This window comes from Sceloporus occidentalis, unplaced genomic scaffold, assembly GCF_023333645.1.
Source record: "Sceloporus occidentalis isolate IW3139 unplaced genomic scaffold, rSceOcc1.0.p SCAF_3, whole genome shotgun sequence".
Lineage (NCBI taxonomy): Eukaryota > Metazoa > Chordata > Lepidosauria > Squamata > Phrynosomatidae > Sceloporus > Sceloporus occidentalis.
In genome coordinates, this window is record NW_028316983.1 from 34,377,944 (window position 1) to 34,398,646 (window position 20,703).

At 39.9% G+C, this 20,703-nt stretch overlaps 1 protein-coding gene across 1 annotated transcript; it reads right to left on the reverse strand.

The window, feature by feature from the left end:
- Positions 1-2,840: 2,840 nt before the first annotated feature.
- On the reverse strand, positions 2,841-19,764 carry LOC149315748 (actin-related protein 5). Its single transcript, XM_089513989.1, has 9 exons — positions 19,280-19,764; positions 18,931-19,160; positions 17,524-17,693; positions 15,541-15,758; positions 14,655-14,837; positions 11,304-11,426; positions 9,315-9,454; positions 8,522-8,654; positions 2,841-5,970 (listed from the first exon to the last, which is right to left on the reverse strand). The coding sequence occupies exons 1-9, from the start codon at positions 19,670-19,672 to the stop codon at positions 5,713-5,715; spliced, it is 1,848 nt and encodes a 615-aa protein (XP_089370115.1). The 5' UTR covers positions 19,673-19,764; the 3' UTR covers positions 2,841-5,712.
- Positions 19,765-20,703: the final 939 nt, after the last annotated feature.

Genomic DNA, 20,703 nt, shown 5'->3' on the forward strand with positions numbered 1-20,703 from the left:
CAGTGAATTTGTGAACTGCATTAGATTAGCAAATATTTCAGATTAACAAATGGTTCACAAATTTGTTTCAAACTTAAAACCTGCACAGATGGCAATGCAAGGGTGTAAAAGTTACTGAGGGATCATGTGTAATTCCCTCCAAAGCAACATGTGACTGTTAATATGAGTAAGTGCTGGTCCTTCTAGATTTGGGGGGCGGGCGGGGAGGAAGGCAACTTGTAAGTATTTCATTACATTTGTTTTATAAATGGGTGGAAGAAAGTATCTTGAAGACATTAGTAAACATGCATCTTTGCACAATAAGAAAGCCCATGCCCCAAAATGAATTTGAGAATACTTCTAAATGTGGATTATACTTGTTCCAGACTCTCTGACATAAAATCTATAGTTTCAGTACTTTCTCATATCCATCCCTGCATTCAAAACAAAACACAGGCAGGAACTTGGGTATCCAAATATAAATGCAAAGGTGCATTTGCAGTGTTCACCAAGTCATTCAAAGTCTTTAGAGTAGATTCAAGTTTAAAATTCAAAAGTAAAAATCAGAAGTATGTGTTGGGGCCATTTTCATTTCAGTAAATAAAGAACAACTCTCACTTCTTTTCAACAGTAACAAAATTTATACTTCTGGCACGCACAAAGAGTCATTTCATCATGTACGTAACCATAATAATTTAGAATGTTAGAATAGTTGAAATAATCAACACATATTCAAAACATGGGGGGTGTTGGGGTGCACTCACTCCCTACTCTCCCTGTGCTTGATTGATTTACTATAACTAGAGGGGCAGACTGACTACCAAAATCCTTGTTTTTCTGATGCAGGACAAGATGGCTCAGAAGCCCTTGACCTCCTATGATTTGACACTGTTTTTCAACAAAATCCATTTTCAGAACACTGGCAGACACTTGAAGGACTTAGAAACAGGAATGTATGTCAATTCCCAAGGTAACAAATGCCTTTTAAAAAAAGTTCAAAGGTTCCTCTATTGTTTCTGCTGTGCAGCTGCTGAAAAAAGTGCATCTAACTTAACTGATCAATGAGTATAACAACTATAACAATGTTGTTTTTACTAGTTATTATATACAACAGATTTGCTTGATGGCTCTTTTAGCCCAAGAAGAACGTTTCTCTTAATAAAAGCAAGCAGGAATAGAAAAGAAGGATAAGGGTATTTAATACTTTCACCACCTGTTTTCCAACTGCAGAGCCATCTAACACTCTTCCCCTTCTCTCTTGCCATTCTACTACCCCTTGGCAGCAAATGTAGGATCACAATAGTAGGAAACCCATTTGAATTTTAATGACTGAGAAAAGAAAACCAAGAGTAGGCGAATTATTATTTCTCTCTACCATTCTTCTACAAAGCATAAAGAGAAGTGTACAATGTAATCATAAAACTATACAAAACTTAAAGAAAATAGAAGTGCAAACAACATCTAGAATTAACAAAAGCAGTAAAATGGCAAAAAATACCAATAATTTGAGGCCAGCCTGGGCCCCAAGACTGGCCTCAAAGACCTTGCTTCAGGTGTGCCACTAACATCATTTATGTCAATGGGTACCAGCCTTTTCAGAGGTAGCCCCACACTTGTTGAATTTCATCTCCTCAGAATGTTGCCCCCTCTCTTGTCACCTTTAAAATATTTTTGTTCCTAACATTTTGATGATCTTATAACAGATCCCCTATGTCTTCATTTAATGTAATTTTGTTATTTCAATCATTTTTATTTTAGCATTTTTATTGTAAGACATCTTGAGAGGCCTTCCCTTAAAAGATAGGGTAGAGGTATATTAAATAAGTTAATGAGACCATATTGGGAAAAATACACCATCAGATTGAGCAACAGCTAAAACTCAAAAGCATTCTGTAAGTTAACAACATTGCATTCTGACCAGTAATTCAGCTATCTTTTGCCTAACTATGATCATATGTGTTGTTTTCCCAAAAGAACACATAAAAATTTGCATGAGACCACTCAATGTTGGAAATAATGAAAACACAGCAAAACAAAAAACAAAAACCCATCCTAATGGTTTATAGAAAACAACATTTGGAAGCATATTTCAGAAGTCAAATATTTGTTCACCTGTTGGTAAAAATAAGTTGTAAAGCTCCTTATCTGAATTACAAGCTCTAAAAGATATTGAAGTGATGTACAGCCTGACTGAAACAGATTTACATGCAGGTAAGCCCCACTCAGTTCAGATGAAACACTTTTCTTGAAAAGTGTGCACAGAAATTCAGTCTTACTTTTTAAAATGTACACACAGGAGTGCAGCCCTACTTTCTAGTTTGTTGTATCCTTCAGTTTAAAAATATGCATCTATTCCTCTGTTGTTGATTTTCACATTTTCCACATGCCAAACATCAATTTTCTTGTGTTGGTGGGGTGGAAGGTAGCTGAAATCAACACTTCTCTTGTTATTTCCTCTCATTACTTCCTGGTACACTAAATTGACCATTATTGTGCTTAATGGTAGAGTTCTGGGAATGATGTTTGATGCCAAAGTGCTGTTAGAAAACTTGCCAAAGGAGCAGAGTGGAACAAAATAGTAGCACCTGTTTATTCCTGCTTTATCATCATAGTACCAAGTGAAGGTACAGTCCTATCCCATTTAAAATCAGTGTGACTTTAAAGTAGGGTTGCCATAATTCTCTACTATAAACCGGGACCAAATGTAGGACAAAATTTAGACCAAAATGTAGGATAATTGTAGGATAAAATTTAGCCCAAAATGTAGGACATTTAAGAAAAAATGGAGGACCTGAAATGTCCTACATTTTGGGCTAAATTTTATCCTACAGCTGTCCTACATTTTGTCCCAGTTTATAGTAGAGAATTATGGCACCCCTACTTTAAAGGGAAAAGATTAGCAGAACTGCACATGTGAGAGGATAAGGAGAAAAACATTGTTAGAAGGTGTTGGGAAACATTACTCTCTTTTCAGGATATATGTTAGAAGAATGATGTGGTGTCCTGCAATCCACCGATTTCCAGTGGCTAACATCAGTATCACATTGGTGTCCATGGACCTTTTCACAGGCATACCACTGGCACCTCCAATGGAAAAAGCACCATTCCACCCACTTCATGGTTTTGTGCTGGAGCCCCAATATCTTGGAAAACTAGTAAGTTAACCAGTATTGCAACCATGTATGAGTCAACCAGAAACAATATAGTCAGCACTCCATATCCACAGATTCTTTACTCACAGATTTAAGCATCCACAACTTGAAAATATTTTAATATATGTATAAATTGCAGCAAGCAAACCTTTATTTTGCCGTTTCATATAAGGGACATTATTTCACTATCCACTGCATTTAATGGGATTTGAACATCCATGGATTTTGGTATCCACGGGAAGTCCTGAAACCAAGGCCCAGAAGATGTCAAGTTCCCATTGTATATCATGTCATAAATAGTCAGGTGTCATATTACCTGCCGAATGCCAGTAAGACTTCATATTATGGATTTGTGCAGGAATAACATTACATAGAATTTATACACAAGCTCAAAGAATGCAGCATCTCTCTTAAAACTTTAACAGCTTTTTGTTAAATCTTAATAAAAATTTGTTGGTCTATCAAAGACAATATAAATATGATTAATAAATTTCAAGGACTATATGAAGTCAGGGAGCCAGTGTGGTGTAGTGCTTTCAGTGTTGGACTAGGACTCTGGGAGACTCTGGGTTTGAATCCCTGCTCAGGATGGAAACTCCTGGGCGACTCTGGACAAGTCTCATTGTCTCAACCTCAGAGGAAGGCAATGGCAAACCCCTTTGAACAAATGTTACCAAGAAAAACCCATGCCAGGTTCATTTCAGGGTTATCATAAGTCAGAAACAAGTTGAAGGTACACAACAGCAATATGAAGTCCACCAGCACATATAGAATACAGTACACCCACGTCATACAAGGGCACACTTTACGCAGCTTTCAGCATATGCTGAAAGCCACGCGGGGAGAATGTGTGGCGCGTCCCACAGGGGCTCAAGTATAGCCAGTATTTGCTTTATGTGGGGGAATCCGGAATGGATCCCTCGTGTAAATTAAGGGTGGAATGTATTTTAAAGAATGTAGACAATAGATCTTTATGATCTCCAGCTTCATGGCAAAAAGGAATCTTTGATCAGTGCCTAGCACTGTTCTGCTTTTACTGACGTAGTACTCCAGTAATTTACTGATGGAAACTTGAACAGTATTTGGGCTAATAGCTTTTTCCACTTTCCCCCCGTGGCCTTAAAGATTACCAACTTATTTTTTTTTAAATGTACAGGTATAACTGAGAGTTTGATTAAACAGAGGTGAAGTTCAAGTGTTCAAGGACACATTCATTTAGAAATAAAGCTGTGTAGTATTATGACAAAATAAAATCCATACATGCTTAACATAAGCAAAAGCAAACAAACAAGGGGTTTGCAGTACTGGAGCCCTCCCTCCAGTCCATCTGCCTTGGTCCTGGCTTCAGAGGGAGAGAATAACTGCTGGACCTGATCCCCTCCCTCCTTCACCATTCCCTTCTCCTTTTGTGTCGTGTCTTTTAGATTGTAAGCCTGAGGGCAGCGAACCGTCTATTATCCCCTCTGTTATAAACCGCTCGGATTCCCAGTGATTGGGCGGTATATAAATAAATCCTATTATTATTATTATTATTATTATTATTACTACTGCACATGTCAGGAGGCCCAAAGCCATCAGCTGCACTAGAGCTGTATTCAGTTAGTAATCTAACACTATTGTAGGATGCCTTAAAATTAAATATTTTTTTGTCTCAGCTACTGTTCATCTCAACCATCTTTATTTATATTTAATAAACTTGTATCATTCATGAAACTTCTTCTTCTAACAGATGTCTTTATTGGAACACAACTTTTTAAAAATATCCTATAGATGAGATCCCTTACCTACGGGACATTCTGGTGGCGGAGGGGGGGGGGTCCAACAATTTTTTTTAACGCAAAATTAGATAACAAGGTATTTTTAAAAACTCACCAACCTGAAATCCTAATTTCACTGAATAGTTGTTCCTTGAATATGCGCTCTTCCATTGGGCAAACGCTCCCCCTTCTGGACTAACATTGTCACTGATGTGTGTACTGAAATGGCCTCCACCACACAGTCAAGGTATTTAACTTAAATGTGGAAAAACCAGAATTTAGGAAAAAAATATTTTAAACTACAAGTCCCACAAGCCTTCAACATGTATGGCCAATGGCCATTCCCCCTGAGAGATTTCTGGGAATGATTTTTCTAGTATGTTAAAAACAAAATGTTTTGACATTTAAAGGCATAAAAAATTAAAATTTTTATTTACATTGCTAATATATTTTACAACTTTGTTTCTTAGTTTAGGAAACACATTAAGATGATAGCCTCAATGAGGCCAATGAGCATTTTCTCTGAAATATCTGTTTTGCTCTTTTTACACCAAATCCTGATGTAAAGCCTATAATTATTCCATGGCAACCATGAACATAGTACAATCAGGACTTGATACAGGAACTAGAGAAAGACTTTTGTCGTTCCATCAAAGGATTATGTTTTCTGAGATGCCATGAACACCAAGCCCACCAAAAAATGCTGAAGCTAACTAAATTCATGTTTGGTTCTGTGAATGGCAGCTGCTTCACTGCTATGGAAAACAGTATCCTCCACATGGGCCATTCCTATTTTGAGATTACATACCCTGGCAATCTGCAGATTATGCCTGCTCAGAGGCATTGTTTGTCACAGTTCCTGGTGCTTTAGTGGATCCTGGTGTTTCAACAGTTCTTGGAGCCTGCTTTGGGAGACGAATAGGTACATAGACATTGGAGGCACAGTGTTCCTTAAGGTATTCACCACCTTTTTCTTCATAATCCTTCCTAGTAATCCAGCCTTCTTCATGGTTCATGTACTCTAAGGCCCACTCCCGAGCACCATACCATGCATCTAGAACAGGATTTGAAGCAAGATGTACCTACATGACAGCAAAACAAACACGGTCTGATCAGTGTAGTGAAAGTGGATGTAACAGAACCAGAATGGTAACACAAGAGTAAAGCTGATGTAGTACAACCAGCTCAAAAACGATTTCTGATTACCTGTTTCTTACTATCTTATTCTTAGCCTTTTCTTCTCAAAATGTCCCATCCTGGGGTTATGCAAAGTGACAGATAGAGATAAAGAACTAAATCTAATTGTTAATACCAGCTTCAGTAGACACATTGAAACAATGGGTAAGTCAACAGCTTTGTAAATTCTATTGCTTCAGTGGTCTATTTTAGTTTAAGACTAACAACTGGATTTAGGTCAAAGCCTGTATCCATTTATCCTGGTCCCTTTCTTATGAGATAGTTTCTCTAAACAAATGTCTGATGACATTATATGCCAACATAAACGTTTGTATTTTCTGAAGGATTTAATGAACTGTTTTTATTTGTGCTCTGGCAACAACAGCCTCTGCCTGCTAAGAAGACAAGCCCTCCTCCCGACCACCATCTTGCTTGTCTTTATTGCATGTTGATCAATTTTTATTGGTTTTTGTGAGGTTGTTTTTATGATGTGTAAGTGTTAAATGATTCTGTGAACCGCTTTGATCACCTCGGAAAAGCGGTATAAAAATAAACCATATTATTATTACTATTAATTTTCTTATTTTACTAGTTGTGCACACTAGGCTTCTTTTTTTGTTATTGTGATTATGTCAGCTGCTTTGGATGCTGGTAAATGGGACAAAGGAGTATGTTTTAAACAAGTAAGAAAAAGCACAAAATCCAACCCCTATTTGTCATTACAGTTTCAAAAATGTAAAAGCCTTCCTGGATCAAACCAAAGATCCATGCAGTCCATGACCTTGTTTCCCCATAGAAGCCAACCAGATGTACTATATGCAAATAGAAGAAAAGCAGTAACTTTCCCGAACTACACCTTCTCAATAGGTTTATGCAACAGCATACCATCTCTGACTACAGAGGTCAAATGTTTGTCACTATTTTAGTCAGAGCAGGGAAAAATTACTTTCTTGTACTAAAACTTCCAGAACTTCCCAGCTGCCTGGCCACTGGCCATACTAGCTGACAGATATTGAGAGTTGTAGTCCAAAAATGTAATACAGTCAGCCCTCCTCATAGGCAGGCTTGCCTTCCGTGGCTTTGAGCAAGTAGAAGGCAAGCCCCATTAGAAGGAATGAGGTGTGTACCCACCTCATTATTTCCTCTGGGACTTGTTACTCTCATTTCCCCATATGCGGGGGAGTCTGGGATGGGTTTTTATGCCTGCCAGTACCCTCTTACCCCCACCCCCCCAAAATCTGGCAGTAATATTTTTTAGTATCAACACTGGGAGGATACTGAGAAACCCAGTCCTTCGAGTTCAGTTGCAATAACACGGCTGCAGTAAACAATGCAATCAAGTTTGAGCTGGGAAAGAATGGGATACTATGTAGCTGGTATAACTGTAGCTGTGTGTGCCCTCTAAACAACAGTCAAGGAAAGAGCAGGTAGCTCCAGAATACCTTGCTGAACAGGAGTAATCAGCAAAAGAGAGAGGAAAAGGGAGGGTGGATAAGTCTGCTTCACCAGCTATTCCCAGCATATTTAAAAAAGCATAGGCCTGTAGGTCTAGCCACAAAAATAGAAATCATAAGAAAAATGAAGACTGGTGAAAGAAAAAGTCATCCCTGGATGCATTTGGAAGAAGTTTTCAAGTAACCTCTAGAAGGTTCAAAATATTTGTCTTCATTTATGAAAGGCTTATTTGAGTTGTTTCTTGTCACAAGTGCATACTTTTAGCTTCAAATAAAACATTTGCTGAAACAAGTTTTGCTGCTCTTTTTTGGGTGCAGGAATCTATGCCTAGTTTTCCATGTTATTCCTACCCCTATTACCAAAGTTGCTGTTGAAGAAGTAATGCCCAAGAATATGTCTAGTTCATTAACAGAGGTATCACTGTACTTTTAGCCTTTTTTACAGCCAAATCTTGGAGAGTGGAATCCTTCAGATTCCCATAGGAAGCCTATGCATTCTTCCAGTCCAGCAGTTGGCCCACCCTGTCTTATAACTTTTCCTCCTTTGTCTAACAGGGAAAATAAGTTATTCCTATCTTTGTTTCAGATTAATCACAGATTAGACTGGTGTCTGAAGCTGAAACTATGATTGCCCTTAATTATATTTATTGAAATAAGCAAGCATCAAACTATAGTTTTTAAGCCATGTTTTGAGGGTGGATTGTTTCAATTATAGTTAAAATTAACCACAATTTGTAATGCCTGGATGACATGGCAGGGTGCAATGAAAGTAAAACTGAAGCACAAGCTCAAACATGAATGAGAAAGGAGAAACCTTACAATTTAGTATTATACCTGAACTAGCTCAACATCTGTCCATAGATGGCTGTATTCTGGTGGTGTATCGAATTAATTAAAAAGTCTCACAACAGCGTTGCATATATGACAATGTTCCACTAATATCGGCATGCACAATATTTAGATAGAATATGCAGCCACTGCCTTGCTAACACCAATACGACACCTGAAAAGATGATTGGAATGGTCTCATTTCAAGCAGTTCCTTGTGTATTCTGGCTTTCATTCCAGGATACATCATGTTGCCACCAGTAAGGAAGACATTTTGGACAAGCTTTTCCTGCTGCTCTTTAGGGTACCTAAAAATAAAATTTAAAAATTAGCCACTACAATCTCCAGCTCCTAGCAGCACTTCACCAACCTGAAAACAATTAGTTGAAATTTGATCTCATATAAGCAAATATTTAATTCTACTAACATGATGAACTAATATATACTAGTCCTAAGAGGAAAAAAAAACTCTAATGTAAAAGTAGGCTATATAATAGCTTCAGTGCTGCACATATACCTCTTCTCTCTCCTCCTTTTGAAAGAGGTTGGACAGCATACAAGTCTGAGGCTCACTGCAACTGCCATGGTCATGGTTTAGTGTTATGGCTGAATGTTACCACTTTGTGGTACACATTTTAATAAGGATTCACACAGAGACACAAGGGCTTAGTATGGAAGTTGTCTCCCTATACTTCTTTAATATTTTTTCTGGATGTGTCCTGCCTTATGCACTGTGCTCAACGCAGTGGACAAAATGTATAACCATGCAGTGTCCTATGCAACATATAAATTATGGTTTCTCCAAATTCCTTTAAATGTGAGCTGCAATGCAATCTTTCTCTTTCTCTTTTTAATAAGGATAGGAAGACCATTCCTTTATATTCTATAGAACAATCTGAAAATGTAGTAGCAAATATTGTTTGAAGGCATTCTGTCTCTTCCTAAACAATTGGCAGTTCAACACAAACCTGTCCAGGACAAACTGCATGGTTTCAGCTATCCCAGCCTGCTCTTCTCCAATCAAGGATGGCTGGAACAGAATTTCAGGAACTCGGATTCTTTCTGTGCCAAGAAAGAGTTGATGGTATTCCGCCAGGTTAAATACAGGCTGCAAAGACACCAAAAGATTCAGAAGAGGGCTTTTCTACTCTTCAAAACATCTGTTCTACTTTGGATCTTATTGTAAAAATATTGGATATGTGGATCAAACTATGTGTTGCTCTTATCCAAAAAGACTTCACATTTTCAGTGTTTTCTATTAGTAGCCATTTGGTATGGCTGCAACAGGAGGAGAGATTTCTTTGGTGACATGAGACTGCTAGCCATTTAGCTTTTTCTCTTCCATAAGTGTTTTCTTTTCCTCAGTGTCCATTCCATCTTGTCATTAAACATTATAACTGCTTCTATTTGGTGTTTTCCTTGTTTCCTACTATCATGCACAGGTTTGGGGGCAGGGACAATGATTTTTAATTTTTTGTGTTGTGCAGGCTATAGTTTACAAGAAGGTAACTGTACACTACCTCTGAGTATTCCTTGCCTAAGAAATTCACGGGATTGCCTTAAGTAGACAGGCAATGTGAGGCACATACACACATATATCTCTAATAAGAAATGTTTAGTGCATTATAAATAATCTCTGCAAGACATCATTTGTATCAAACATGATTAACACAACATGCAAATGCTTCGGGGTACATCTTTCCCATTCTGAATTCCTCTAAGGACCACTCAGGCACTTAACTGCTTCAGTTATGATACATAAATGAAATGTTTATGTATAGCGGGAACAATATCACTAAATACTTGTATTTAGTGCCAGTGTGATGTAGTGATTTAAGGACTGGACTACTACTCTGGAGATCATGGTTCGATTCCCGCTTGGCTATGGAAACCTACTGGGTGAGTCACACACTCAGCCCCAGAAAACTCTGTGATGAGATCACCTTAGGATGGCCATAGGTTGGAAACAACTTATGACAACAACTAATGTACAACTGAAACCATCTGCATCTAGAGCAAAGATGAGGGACTTTTTGACCCTAAAGGCCACAATCCCCCGTGCCTTAACTTTCTGAGGGCTGCATACCCATCATAGGTGGCTCATCCTGAAAAAAATGGATGTTCCATCCATTCTTTCTTGCTATGTGTGCATGCATCACTCCATGATGAGATTCAAACACAGAAAAAAATTGCCCACCCCAGCAATTATACTTGGCAAAAAGCCACCATTCAGAAGGTTTATCTTCCCCATCCACTCCCTGCAATTAGGCATCACCTACTTTCACTCCAAAATAAGCAACAGACCATAACTTTAAGTAGGGCACCAGGGAATATGGGTGGTCAAGGACAGGAAGCCCTATGGGCTGCAGATGACCCATGGGCTACTGGTTTCCACCCATGGTCCCAAGCAGTGGTTTCAAAACTTGGGTCCTATATTCTGTCCTTCAGATCACAGAAGACGCAGCTAGCACGGCCATGCGAAGGGATTGTGGGAATGGCAATCCAACAATATGAAGACTAAGGCCCCAAACAGACTGGCAATAAGCACCAGCTTGGGGGTGGCGTGGGGGAGTGGCATTTAGATGATGATGATAATAAAATTTATTTGTATTCTGCTTTTTCACAAAGGAATCAAAGCGGATTCCAACAGTATAAAAAAAATCAAACAATTAAAAATTACAATGATGCCTGCCTCAACATGACCCCCAAGCCAGTGTCACATCGCCTGCCCGACCAGATGACGGGCAGCATTGTGATGCTCCGGCAGTGTGGCAATTATACACTGCACGTCGTAGGAGTGCTTCAAAGCGGCAGCGGCGACTAAAAGGGCACCCATTTGCTGGCTCATAAAGGAATGGCATTTTGCCACATGACTGGGGCCATGGTGTGCTGTTTTGGCCCTAAGTGACTATATAGATACTTTGTAGCCTTGAAAGTATGTTCATATAAAGACAAACCTGAACTGTAGTGACCGGCTTTTCTGCTTCAGGTTGCTCTTCAGCAAATAAAGGCTCAAATTCATTAATGCTTTCCACTTCTTCTATGGATTGTTCACCGCCCAATGGATCCAAATCAGGAATCTTAGAAAAAATGGACCACAGGTTACTCCAGTAAACAGGAAAGCTACACAAGCTAACAAGGATAAATTATCCCTTCCTACTAGTTGATAGTATTCAGTTCCAAAAAGAGGCAAATATTTTTAAAATTCTCACCAAGTTCACTTGAACTTATTATACCTTACTGAGTTGGCTTAAGAAAGAAACATTTCCAGTCTAACTTACATGGTCCAAAGTGGCATCATTCCACATTTTTAAAAAATGTATAAGATTAATTTAGGTTTTCAAGCTGCCTCAAACTTGGTACATGTACAGAATCACCAACTGTGGCTATCAAACATTTTATTCTGTACCATGTTGTTGTGAGCCTGGAAAATAAATATTTGCTGGCTAAATAAATGTTCTGAATAGTTGTTGTTTTTATGGTGGGTTTTTGTTGGAAAATTGCTACTTTCACACTGCAGTATTTTTAAAGTAATTATTATTCCTCCAAAGGGCCACAAAAACCAGGCTGCTAAAATGAAGGAATATGTATTACCTCTCAGTTCATTGTGGGTTAAAGGCATCATCATGTTAGAATATTATTTATAAAGTGTGGTTTCATACGCAAAGTAAACTACTTTACTTGGTGCTATAATGCTAGGCTTTGGGATTTTAAGCCAAGGATTTCCTTTGGCAACCATAAACCAAATGTGCTATTTTTAACTATGGAAAAAAAGGAAATTTACACAACTTAAAAGTAAAAGGTTACATAAAGATAAGATTAATAAGGACAGGAAGACCATTCCTTTATATTCTATAGAACAATCTGAAAATGTAGTAGCACATATTATTATTTTTCTGCCTGCAAGTAAAACGTATCCTCCAAAAATAATTTCTTAAAAGATGCATGGACTTTCAGTATATTGTCCTCTTTGCCCTCTTGCAAAAAGGATGCACATTTGCCATCAACAATACCTACTATGAAAACCCTAAGTTGAAAATGTGATGTATAATGCTATTAGTTAGTTAGGAAGGGATAATTAATCCTTGTTAGCTTATGTGGTGATATATAATGTACTTCTACACACATTCATTTGTGCCCTCACACAATCCTCCTTTCTATTCTGCTTGTTGTTGTTATTGGTTTTCAAGTTGTCACCAACTTACAGCGACCCTAAGGTGAACCTTTCATGGTGTTTTCTTGGCAAGATTTGCTTAGACAAGGATTGCCTTTCCCTGAGGCTGAGAGCATGTGATTTGCCCAAGGTCATCCAGTGAATTTCATGGCCAAACCCAGAATTGAACCCTAGTTTCCAGAGTTGTAGTCCTTTATGGTTGAGTGTGAAGTGGGCAATGATCATCAACCTTAAGAAATGATATTGACTGTAGATAGGAGGATTAAACAGAATCATGTACTGCAATCAGACTTGGAATCAAAATTGAACCTGGGGTAATTTATGAAACTAAGGGGTGAGATAACACAGGCCACTGATACAGGTTTACTTATCTCACTATTCCAGCAACTGATGGATTTATTTATTATATTTTTCCCAGGACTGACACTCAGAGGGGCTTCACAGCATTAAAAACAGTACAATTAAAAACATTTTTAAAAGTACATTAAAAAGGAATTAAATTATTACAGTATTAAAACATAGTTATTAAAAGAATAAAACATATTTTAAAAATATAAAACTATAAGTAAGAGGGGGAAAAACTGTAACAAATTTTTAAAATGGTCCAACATCCTAGCCTGTCCTTATAGCAATTCTTTAAATGCCTGTGTGAACAGGTAGGTCTTCACCTGCCGGTGGAAGGCCATCAAGGAGGGAGCCATTCTGATCTCCATGGGCAAGGAGTTCCAGAGTCTAGGTGCAGCCATCGAGAAGGCCCTCTCTCGCATCCCAACCAACCATGTTTGTGATGGTGTTGGAATGGAGAGAAGGGCCTCTCCAGAGGATCTCAGAGTCTGGGCCGGTTCATACCAGGAGAAAAGATCTGCCAAATAGTGTGCCAAATAGATTTACCCAAGCCTTTCTTTTTAAAAACAGTTTCTGCTTCCAAAACCTGTAACTCCAATTGGGGAAATGCTTGGTGTAATGAGGAGTACGAAAGATTGAAAAGACAGATGACAAAAATATTTAAGTGCTTTTAGAACCGCTAAATTCTTGACTCTGGCCTTATACTTGAAAGCAAAGATCAAAAATAATATTTGTAATATATTTTCATAATGGCTGTTTGCTAGTTACAATAAAATTGAGAAAAGAAAAATAAAGGTTTTCCTGAATTTCATTAGTGTGACAATTCTACTAAAGATAAGGGGGGGGGGGGGGCAGGTTTTATGCTAGCTCTGCAGCAGCAGGAGAGAGAAAGATGATCACACTTTCTCAATCTGGTTCAACCACAGCAGCAACAGTTTTCTCAGACTGCTCAGTTTCTGGGGCAAACAGTTCACAGGAATTCATGATTTGTCTTTGGCACAAACGTATGGATCATGTTTGTAATTTTCCTGTTAGTATTTCAAACTACTACCAGTAAATATGTCTGGTAATGAAAAAACTGTTTTTTGTTTTTGTTTTTTTTGACAGGGAACAAGAAATGTTAGGTAAAGATGGTGCAAGCCAAAAAGGAGCTGGGAAAGTCTGCTAGCATATTTCAACTTCAACAGCCTTCATCTTTCCATCACTTCCTTCAAACAAATTACAGTTAACCAGGAATGGACAAAGTGCACTCCTAAAGATATTGCTGACCCACACCTCCAAGAATCCATTGGCTATACTGGTTAGGTCTGATAAGCAGATCTTCCTCACCTCTAATTTAAACTCTAAGCATGTCACTATTTTCCCACAATTTCCAAAAATTTTTTTGGGGGGGAAGGGGTGTCTGCTAATAAGATCAGGGATCAACATGTAAATATTTTCCATATTTATTTATTTATTTACTTTTACAGGGGAGGGTGCATCTCTTGAGATATTTTCTTAACTTTTTTTTAAAGAAACCTTTTGCAAGCCTCAAGATTCCTGTGAACATGATACTTCCCTCTTGTTTTTCTGCGACCTCTTTTTGGCTACAATCCTGTCATGCTTTATCAGCTGATTTTTCTATTACACAAGTAAGGATGGCAAAACAAAGGATGCAGCAGCAGCAGGAGACAGCAGTAGATAGGTCCGCATGCAATGGTAGGACAGTCCTTATGACAAAATCTTGAAACTGCTTCACATGCATTTGTGCTTATGTGTTGAAAGTAAAAATGTAAAAGCATTGTGGTACCTCTGGCTTGCTATCGACAACATCCACTTCGACACTAGCTTCTGCCTGTAGGATTTTCTGTTTGGTTTGTTCAATGACCAAACTCAGTTTGTGGATGTAAGACTGAAGTTCCTCAGCAGAGTCCATGTTAAGTTCCACCAAAGCTTTGTGATACTGATCCATCTGACCATCTTCCAACAGTTCCTATACACAAAGTATAAAAGACTGCAAGTGCTATAAATCTGACTGTTTTATCTGCACTTGAACATGGGTCTTAGAAGCAAATCTTATTATCATTAGGGGTCATAAATGCTAAATTCAAATTGATCCAAACCACAGCAGATCTACTGGACCAACAGAATTTACGTATTAACTTATTATTCAGCAACCAGTTCAGTGGCAGGGTGGAAAATGCTGCCTTTTCGCCGGCCAAAAAAGAATGGATTTTATCTGCTTCTTTTTGCAGCTGGCTTCAAGGCGGATTGGGCCACAGCGTGTGTTCACCACAGCCTCAATCCTGCCCGTCGGTTTCTCCCCAATACAGTTTTTTTTAAAGCATACAACCCATAAAAAGCTCCCTGAAACCAATTATTCATTAAAAGCTTGTTTGAATAAAAAGGTATTTTCCTACCAGGAAAGGAAAGCAGAGAAGGAGCCAGCTTAGCTTTCCATGAAAGAGAATTCAACAGAATGGGAGCTACCACTGAGAAGGCTCTCTCCCATGTCCTCATCAGAGGGGTTTGTGATGGTAGCAGAAGAGAAAACCCCTCCCTTGAAGATCTTAGTACTTTGGCAGGATCATATAGGAAATTTTTCACGTAGTTTGAACCTAAGAATTCTCCCTACAGCTTTTCTTTGTTCGGTTCCCATAAACCAGAAGTGCAACGCACACACTGTACAGAGTTACCTGAACATAGAGCAGTCTGTCCAACCTCTCTTGATCAAGCTGAAGTTTTTCCTCTCGCCGGCGAGCATTAAGCTCTTGAAGGCGTCGAAGCTGCTGTTGCCGCCTCTCCTGCTTCTCTTCAGATGTGAGGGTGCTCCCCAGGAGTTTATTTGAAAAAGGCAGCTGCATCTTATGCACATTGTTTTCATAATATTCAGGTGATCTCCACTTCTGCATTTCTGGTCAAGTGTTTTGAAAGCACAACAGTGAGTTTTCCCCCTCTACGCATTAATGCTTTTGGAAATATCCACTTAAGCAAATTAAGGGGGAAATAATCTTGATAAAAAAATATACCTTACTTCTTTTGCCCACTATTATTGCTAATATTTTCAAGAGAATTTGCCATTTGAGAATATTTAACAGCATTTAACAGAAAGCTCTCCATCCACTTGTAGTAAGGAGAGGGTTTATACTCATGATTTTTCTTCCAAAGTGGCTATGCCATAAAATACATATTAGCTAATAGAACCACTAAAAGCCAATTTCTGGTTCAGATTAAAAACACACGGCTCCAAGAGAGAATCTAGAATCATGAAAGGATACAAAAAGCATACAGCAATGAGACTTGTTGGAAGTGTGCAACACAGTAGAAAATAGACTTAACTATTATCTCCATGAAACAGTCTTAACAAAACCAGTTGTTGACCAAAATCCAGTCTATTCAGCCCTTCTTTGACATAAAGAGTTGGCTCTAGACAAGCTGGATTTAGGTCCCATTGAAATCAAGCCATAACTAAATTTGTCCCATTGAGTTCAGCGGAAACCAAGCTCAACTAAAGCTGTCTGGACTGGACCCATTGTGCTTTGCTACTTTACTGGTTATAAGTGTACACATGCTTTTACAAATTAGTTAGTATTCCCAATGATTCTGGGGGCAAGCCTAGCACATCTGTTGCGTTGAATAATACAAATCTGATGAGCTACTTTCAGATTAAATTCCCATTTTTAGTCACGGCTAAGGTTAGACATCCATTATTGTTAAGGTTACTGTTTGTTTTTATTTTTTTAAAATTCAGTTTATAAATAACATAAATATATGTCTAAAACAGAGACAGTATAAAATACAGTTCACAACTAAACATAATAAAATACAGTACTGATAACTATTCAATTGTTAAACAAGTTTGCACTAAAAAGGATTTTCTTTACAAACGATTGCCCTTTATGTTGGACTTCTATTTAAATAAATAAGAAGCAGGCTCGCTTTTCACAGCATCTGTCCCTACTTTCCATACTTTGACCATATTAGTTCATTAATCCATGGCACACCATATCTTACACTCTCCTGAGTAATTTATGCCAAAGAATGGTGGTTGTATGTTCTCCCCATTTAAACCTCATTGGCAAGCACCATTAAATTGATCATCACTTCATTAATGCTTTAATAAAACTAAATTTCCTTCTTAATAGAATGGGATTACTGATGCTCAATTTGTTTAAAATTCATATTCAGTAATGGCCAGTCCAAAAATATCTATCTTGGAAAGCCTACAATACCAGCAATTATAATTACATTCTGTCCAAACTAAGCTAAGCCTATATATAATAAGATCTCAGTGAAACTGGATTTCTCTCTTTTTTTTAAAAAAACCCTATAAATTTAATGCAGATTTCTGGTGTAGTATTTGTTTCAGAACCCATCTGATAACACTAATGAACACTTGTCAATATATTTCAAGCAAACCTAGATTAATTAAATAACTAACTAACTGATTTCTATCAATATGCTCATCAGTAACAAGTGATTAAAATGCTGTACTATTTCTAAATAAGGAGTATCATTTCAATAACCTACCAAATCATCTCTAACAGTGATATGGTGAAATGCAAAGCAATGAAATTTCATCATTATTTTTTAAAATTTGTTCCATCCTTTAATATTTCTCATTTCAAACATGAAATAGAAAATAAAGGTGCCTGGCAGCCTCTGAGATCAGTGCTTACCGTCTTTGTAATCTTCTGCAACATAGCTGTGTTCATGAAGTATTTCTTCTACGCGGCTGAGAGTGATGGCAGCGAAATGCCCGGGGTATTTTAGCTGTAGAAGACGCTGAAGGTATAGAGCAGCCTGGCACCCTCCAATGTTTATACGCTTACAGTTTCTAGCATCCAACCTACCAGTCGACAAGAACAAACAAAAGTGAATGTGTATGACTTAGGAAAAGGTAGTTCATTGGACTCTTCATATCAGAGACTGAAAGTAACAAAGAATCATGAAGGCTTTCAAGAATCGTAATTTTGACTGCGTTTCCCTTTGCTTGTACAGGTTGAATGGCTGTTATCCAAAATGCTTGGGACCAGGAATGTTTTGGGTTTTGGAATACCTGTATTTGCAAATATGTACATAATGAGTTGTCTTGGAGATGGGACCCACGTCTAAACACAAATTTCATTTATGTTTACATTATATAACATATGCTTAAGGTATTTTATGCAATATTTTTTAATATGTTTGTGCATGAAATAAAGTTTGCATACACTGAACTATCAGAATGCAAAGGTGTCACTATCTCAGCAACCGATGAAAAGGTTTGGGGATATTTTGGGTTTCAGAATGCCAGATAAGGGAGATTTAACCTGTAATACTTTAATATCCAGTTGGGCACAGTATAGCTTTCTGAGCTGAAGGCAAAAGCAACCTGGACAACGGTGAATGAACGTTGCATCACAACCAGCCATTCCAATGGTCTTGAACACTCTTCTGCCACTGTAACCTAACGCAAAGCTTAGCCACCTTGCTTCTGCCCTGGAAGAAGCCGCTTGGGGTCCTTTTCTCTCTCCCTTCTCCCCTTAACTCACACTGTGCCTCCTCCTTCTTCTTCTCACTACTCCCAGAAGCCCAAATCTGCTTGACACTTAAACATTTCCTGGAACTGGGTAAAGCACACTGTTGTAATTAGCAACAATAATAAAGCCACCCAGAGGCCAAAGAAAACCAGAAGGGTTACTACTGCGCTCTGGTCCCAAAGACACTGCAGAAATAATCCAGTTTGAGACCGCTTTAACTGCCCAACTGCTCAATGCCAGTGAGCTCTAGGAGCTGCAGTTTCCTGAGAGATTGAGCCTTCCCTGTCAGAGACAGCTCTGGTGCCAGAATGAAGTTCAATCCCCAGGACTCCCTAGCACTGAGACACAGCAGTCAAAGCCGTCTCAAACTGGATTATTTCTGCAGTGCAGCATCGTCTCTAACATTTGAAATAACCCACCCGTCAAAGCTACCTGAATGGATCCTCTCTGAGGCCCAGAATGGCAGCCAGGCTACACACACACACACACACACACACACACACACGGGTGCCTAGTAAACCATCTGTAACACACCACACAGCCTCACAATAGCCACGGACTCACCTGCCATCCAGGACTGGCAGGATGTGGGTGCACTGATACCCGGAGGAGAGGACGAGGCCGCTGCTGGGCCAGCCTTGCCTCTGGTTGTGGCGGAAGCTGAAGAGGCTGTCCACGCCGTAAGAGGCCTTTGGCACTTGGTAGCATTCAAAGAGCAGCTCCGACATCATTTGCCTCGAATAGAGCGGGTTGCAGACGGCTTCTGTCACCACAATTGGATGGTCGACGCGGCCCTAAACGAAGGTGGGAGTGAGGCAGAGTCAAACACACGAGGAGCAAGGAGCCAAAGCGCTGCCAAACCGGGTTATTCCTCCCGTGCGGACGCAGCCCTGCCCGCCCCATCCTGGCCCACCTGCTGCGAGGCGAGTCCGAGGCGCTGGAAGCCGTGGTCGAAGAGCAGCTCCTGCAGCTCCATCTGGACGGGGACGTTGCGGTCGAAGGGCGAGCGGAGGAGCCAGCGGAGGGGCTCGGGGCTGCCCAGGTCGTTGCCCACCTGGGTCTCGGGCCCGGCCCCTCCTCGGGCGCCTCGGCTCCGGGCCACCAGCGAGCGGAAGCGCAGCAGAGGCTCCCCGGGCACCGAGGCGTCCGAAGAGGCCCAGCCCAGCCGCAGCTGGAAGGAGCCGTTGTCCAGCACCAAAGGCGCCGGGGATGGGAAGCGCACTCCCGGCAGGGCCTCCAGCGTCGGGTCCGGGTCCCAGCGGGCGTCCCGAAAAGGGAAGACCCCGCCGCCGCCGGTGGCCGCCATCGCCTGGCAACGCTCCCTCGCTCGGGCTTCCGGTCCCTCCGCTTGGACTTCCGGCCGGAAACCAAAGGCTGCGCTCGAAAGTTCCGCCCTTTTCTTGTCAGAGAGAGAATGGTCCCCAAACTGTGGCCTGTAAGAGATTCTGGACTTCAGCTCCCAGAAGCCTCAGCCATGTTGCCCAAGAGTGTAGGATTCTGGGAGATGAAGTCCAAAATCTCTTACAGGCCACAGTTCAACGGTCGTCCCCAAAGTGTGCTCTTTAAGTGATTTTGGACTTCATTTCCCAGAAGCCTCAGCCACGTTGGCCAATAGCCTGGGATTCTGGGAGCTGAAACCCAAAATCCCTTAAAGAGCACAATTTGGGAGACGACTGTTTTTCCCCCCTTTGTATGCCGCCTTTCTCTCAGAAAGGACCCAAGGCGGCTGGAATTTGCAGTGTGGAATAACGGTTCTTTGAACTTGGCCTCTGGGAGACCATGGTTCAAAACACACTGCAGAAATAAGCCCCGAACTGTGGCCGTTAAGTGATTTTGGACTTCATTTCCCAGAAGCCTCAGCCACGCTGGCCAATAGCCTGGGATTCTGGGAGCTGAAGTCCAAAGTCTCTTAAAGAGCTCAGTTTGGGGGGCCTGGTGGCGCAGTGGTTAAAGGCCAGTGCTGCAGCCACTCACTCTTAAACCACAATGAATTCAAAGATACAGCCGTGTTAGTCTGTTAGTCTGTAGAATCATTACATTATGTGGAGAGATGTTGTAGCACCTTTGAGTCAACTGAAAGAAAGATGCATCTGAGGAAGTAGACTGAAGCCTAGGAAAGCTCATGCTGCCACTTTCAGTTAGTCTCAAAGATGCTACAACATCTCTCAAACCACTAGATTGTGAAACCATGTAAGGTTAGCTGTGTTGGCCATTTCACAAATCCAAACAAAAACCCATCAGTGATACCTTTATTGGCCAAGCGAAATGCACAAAATACTTGCTGCAAGCTTTTGAAGATCCATGGGCTTCTTCATCAGGCAAGATGTTACAAACCAA

Bases quoted from the DNA above. Each gene is read 5' to 3' on its own strand.
- LOC149315748 (XM_089513989.1), bottom strand. From the start codon at position 19,672: ATGGCGGCCACCGGCGGCGGCGGGGTCTTCCCTTTTCGGGACGCCCGC. The intron at 14,838-15,540 runs GTAACTCTGTAC...CTTTGTGTATAG, and splicing joins ACAGACTGCTCTATGTTCAG to GAACTGTTGGAAGATGGTCA. The intron at 5,971-8,521 runs GTGTCGTATTGG...GCTGTCATGTAG, and splicing joins CATTCCAATCATCTTTTCAG to GTACATCTTGCTTCAAATCC.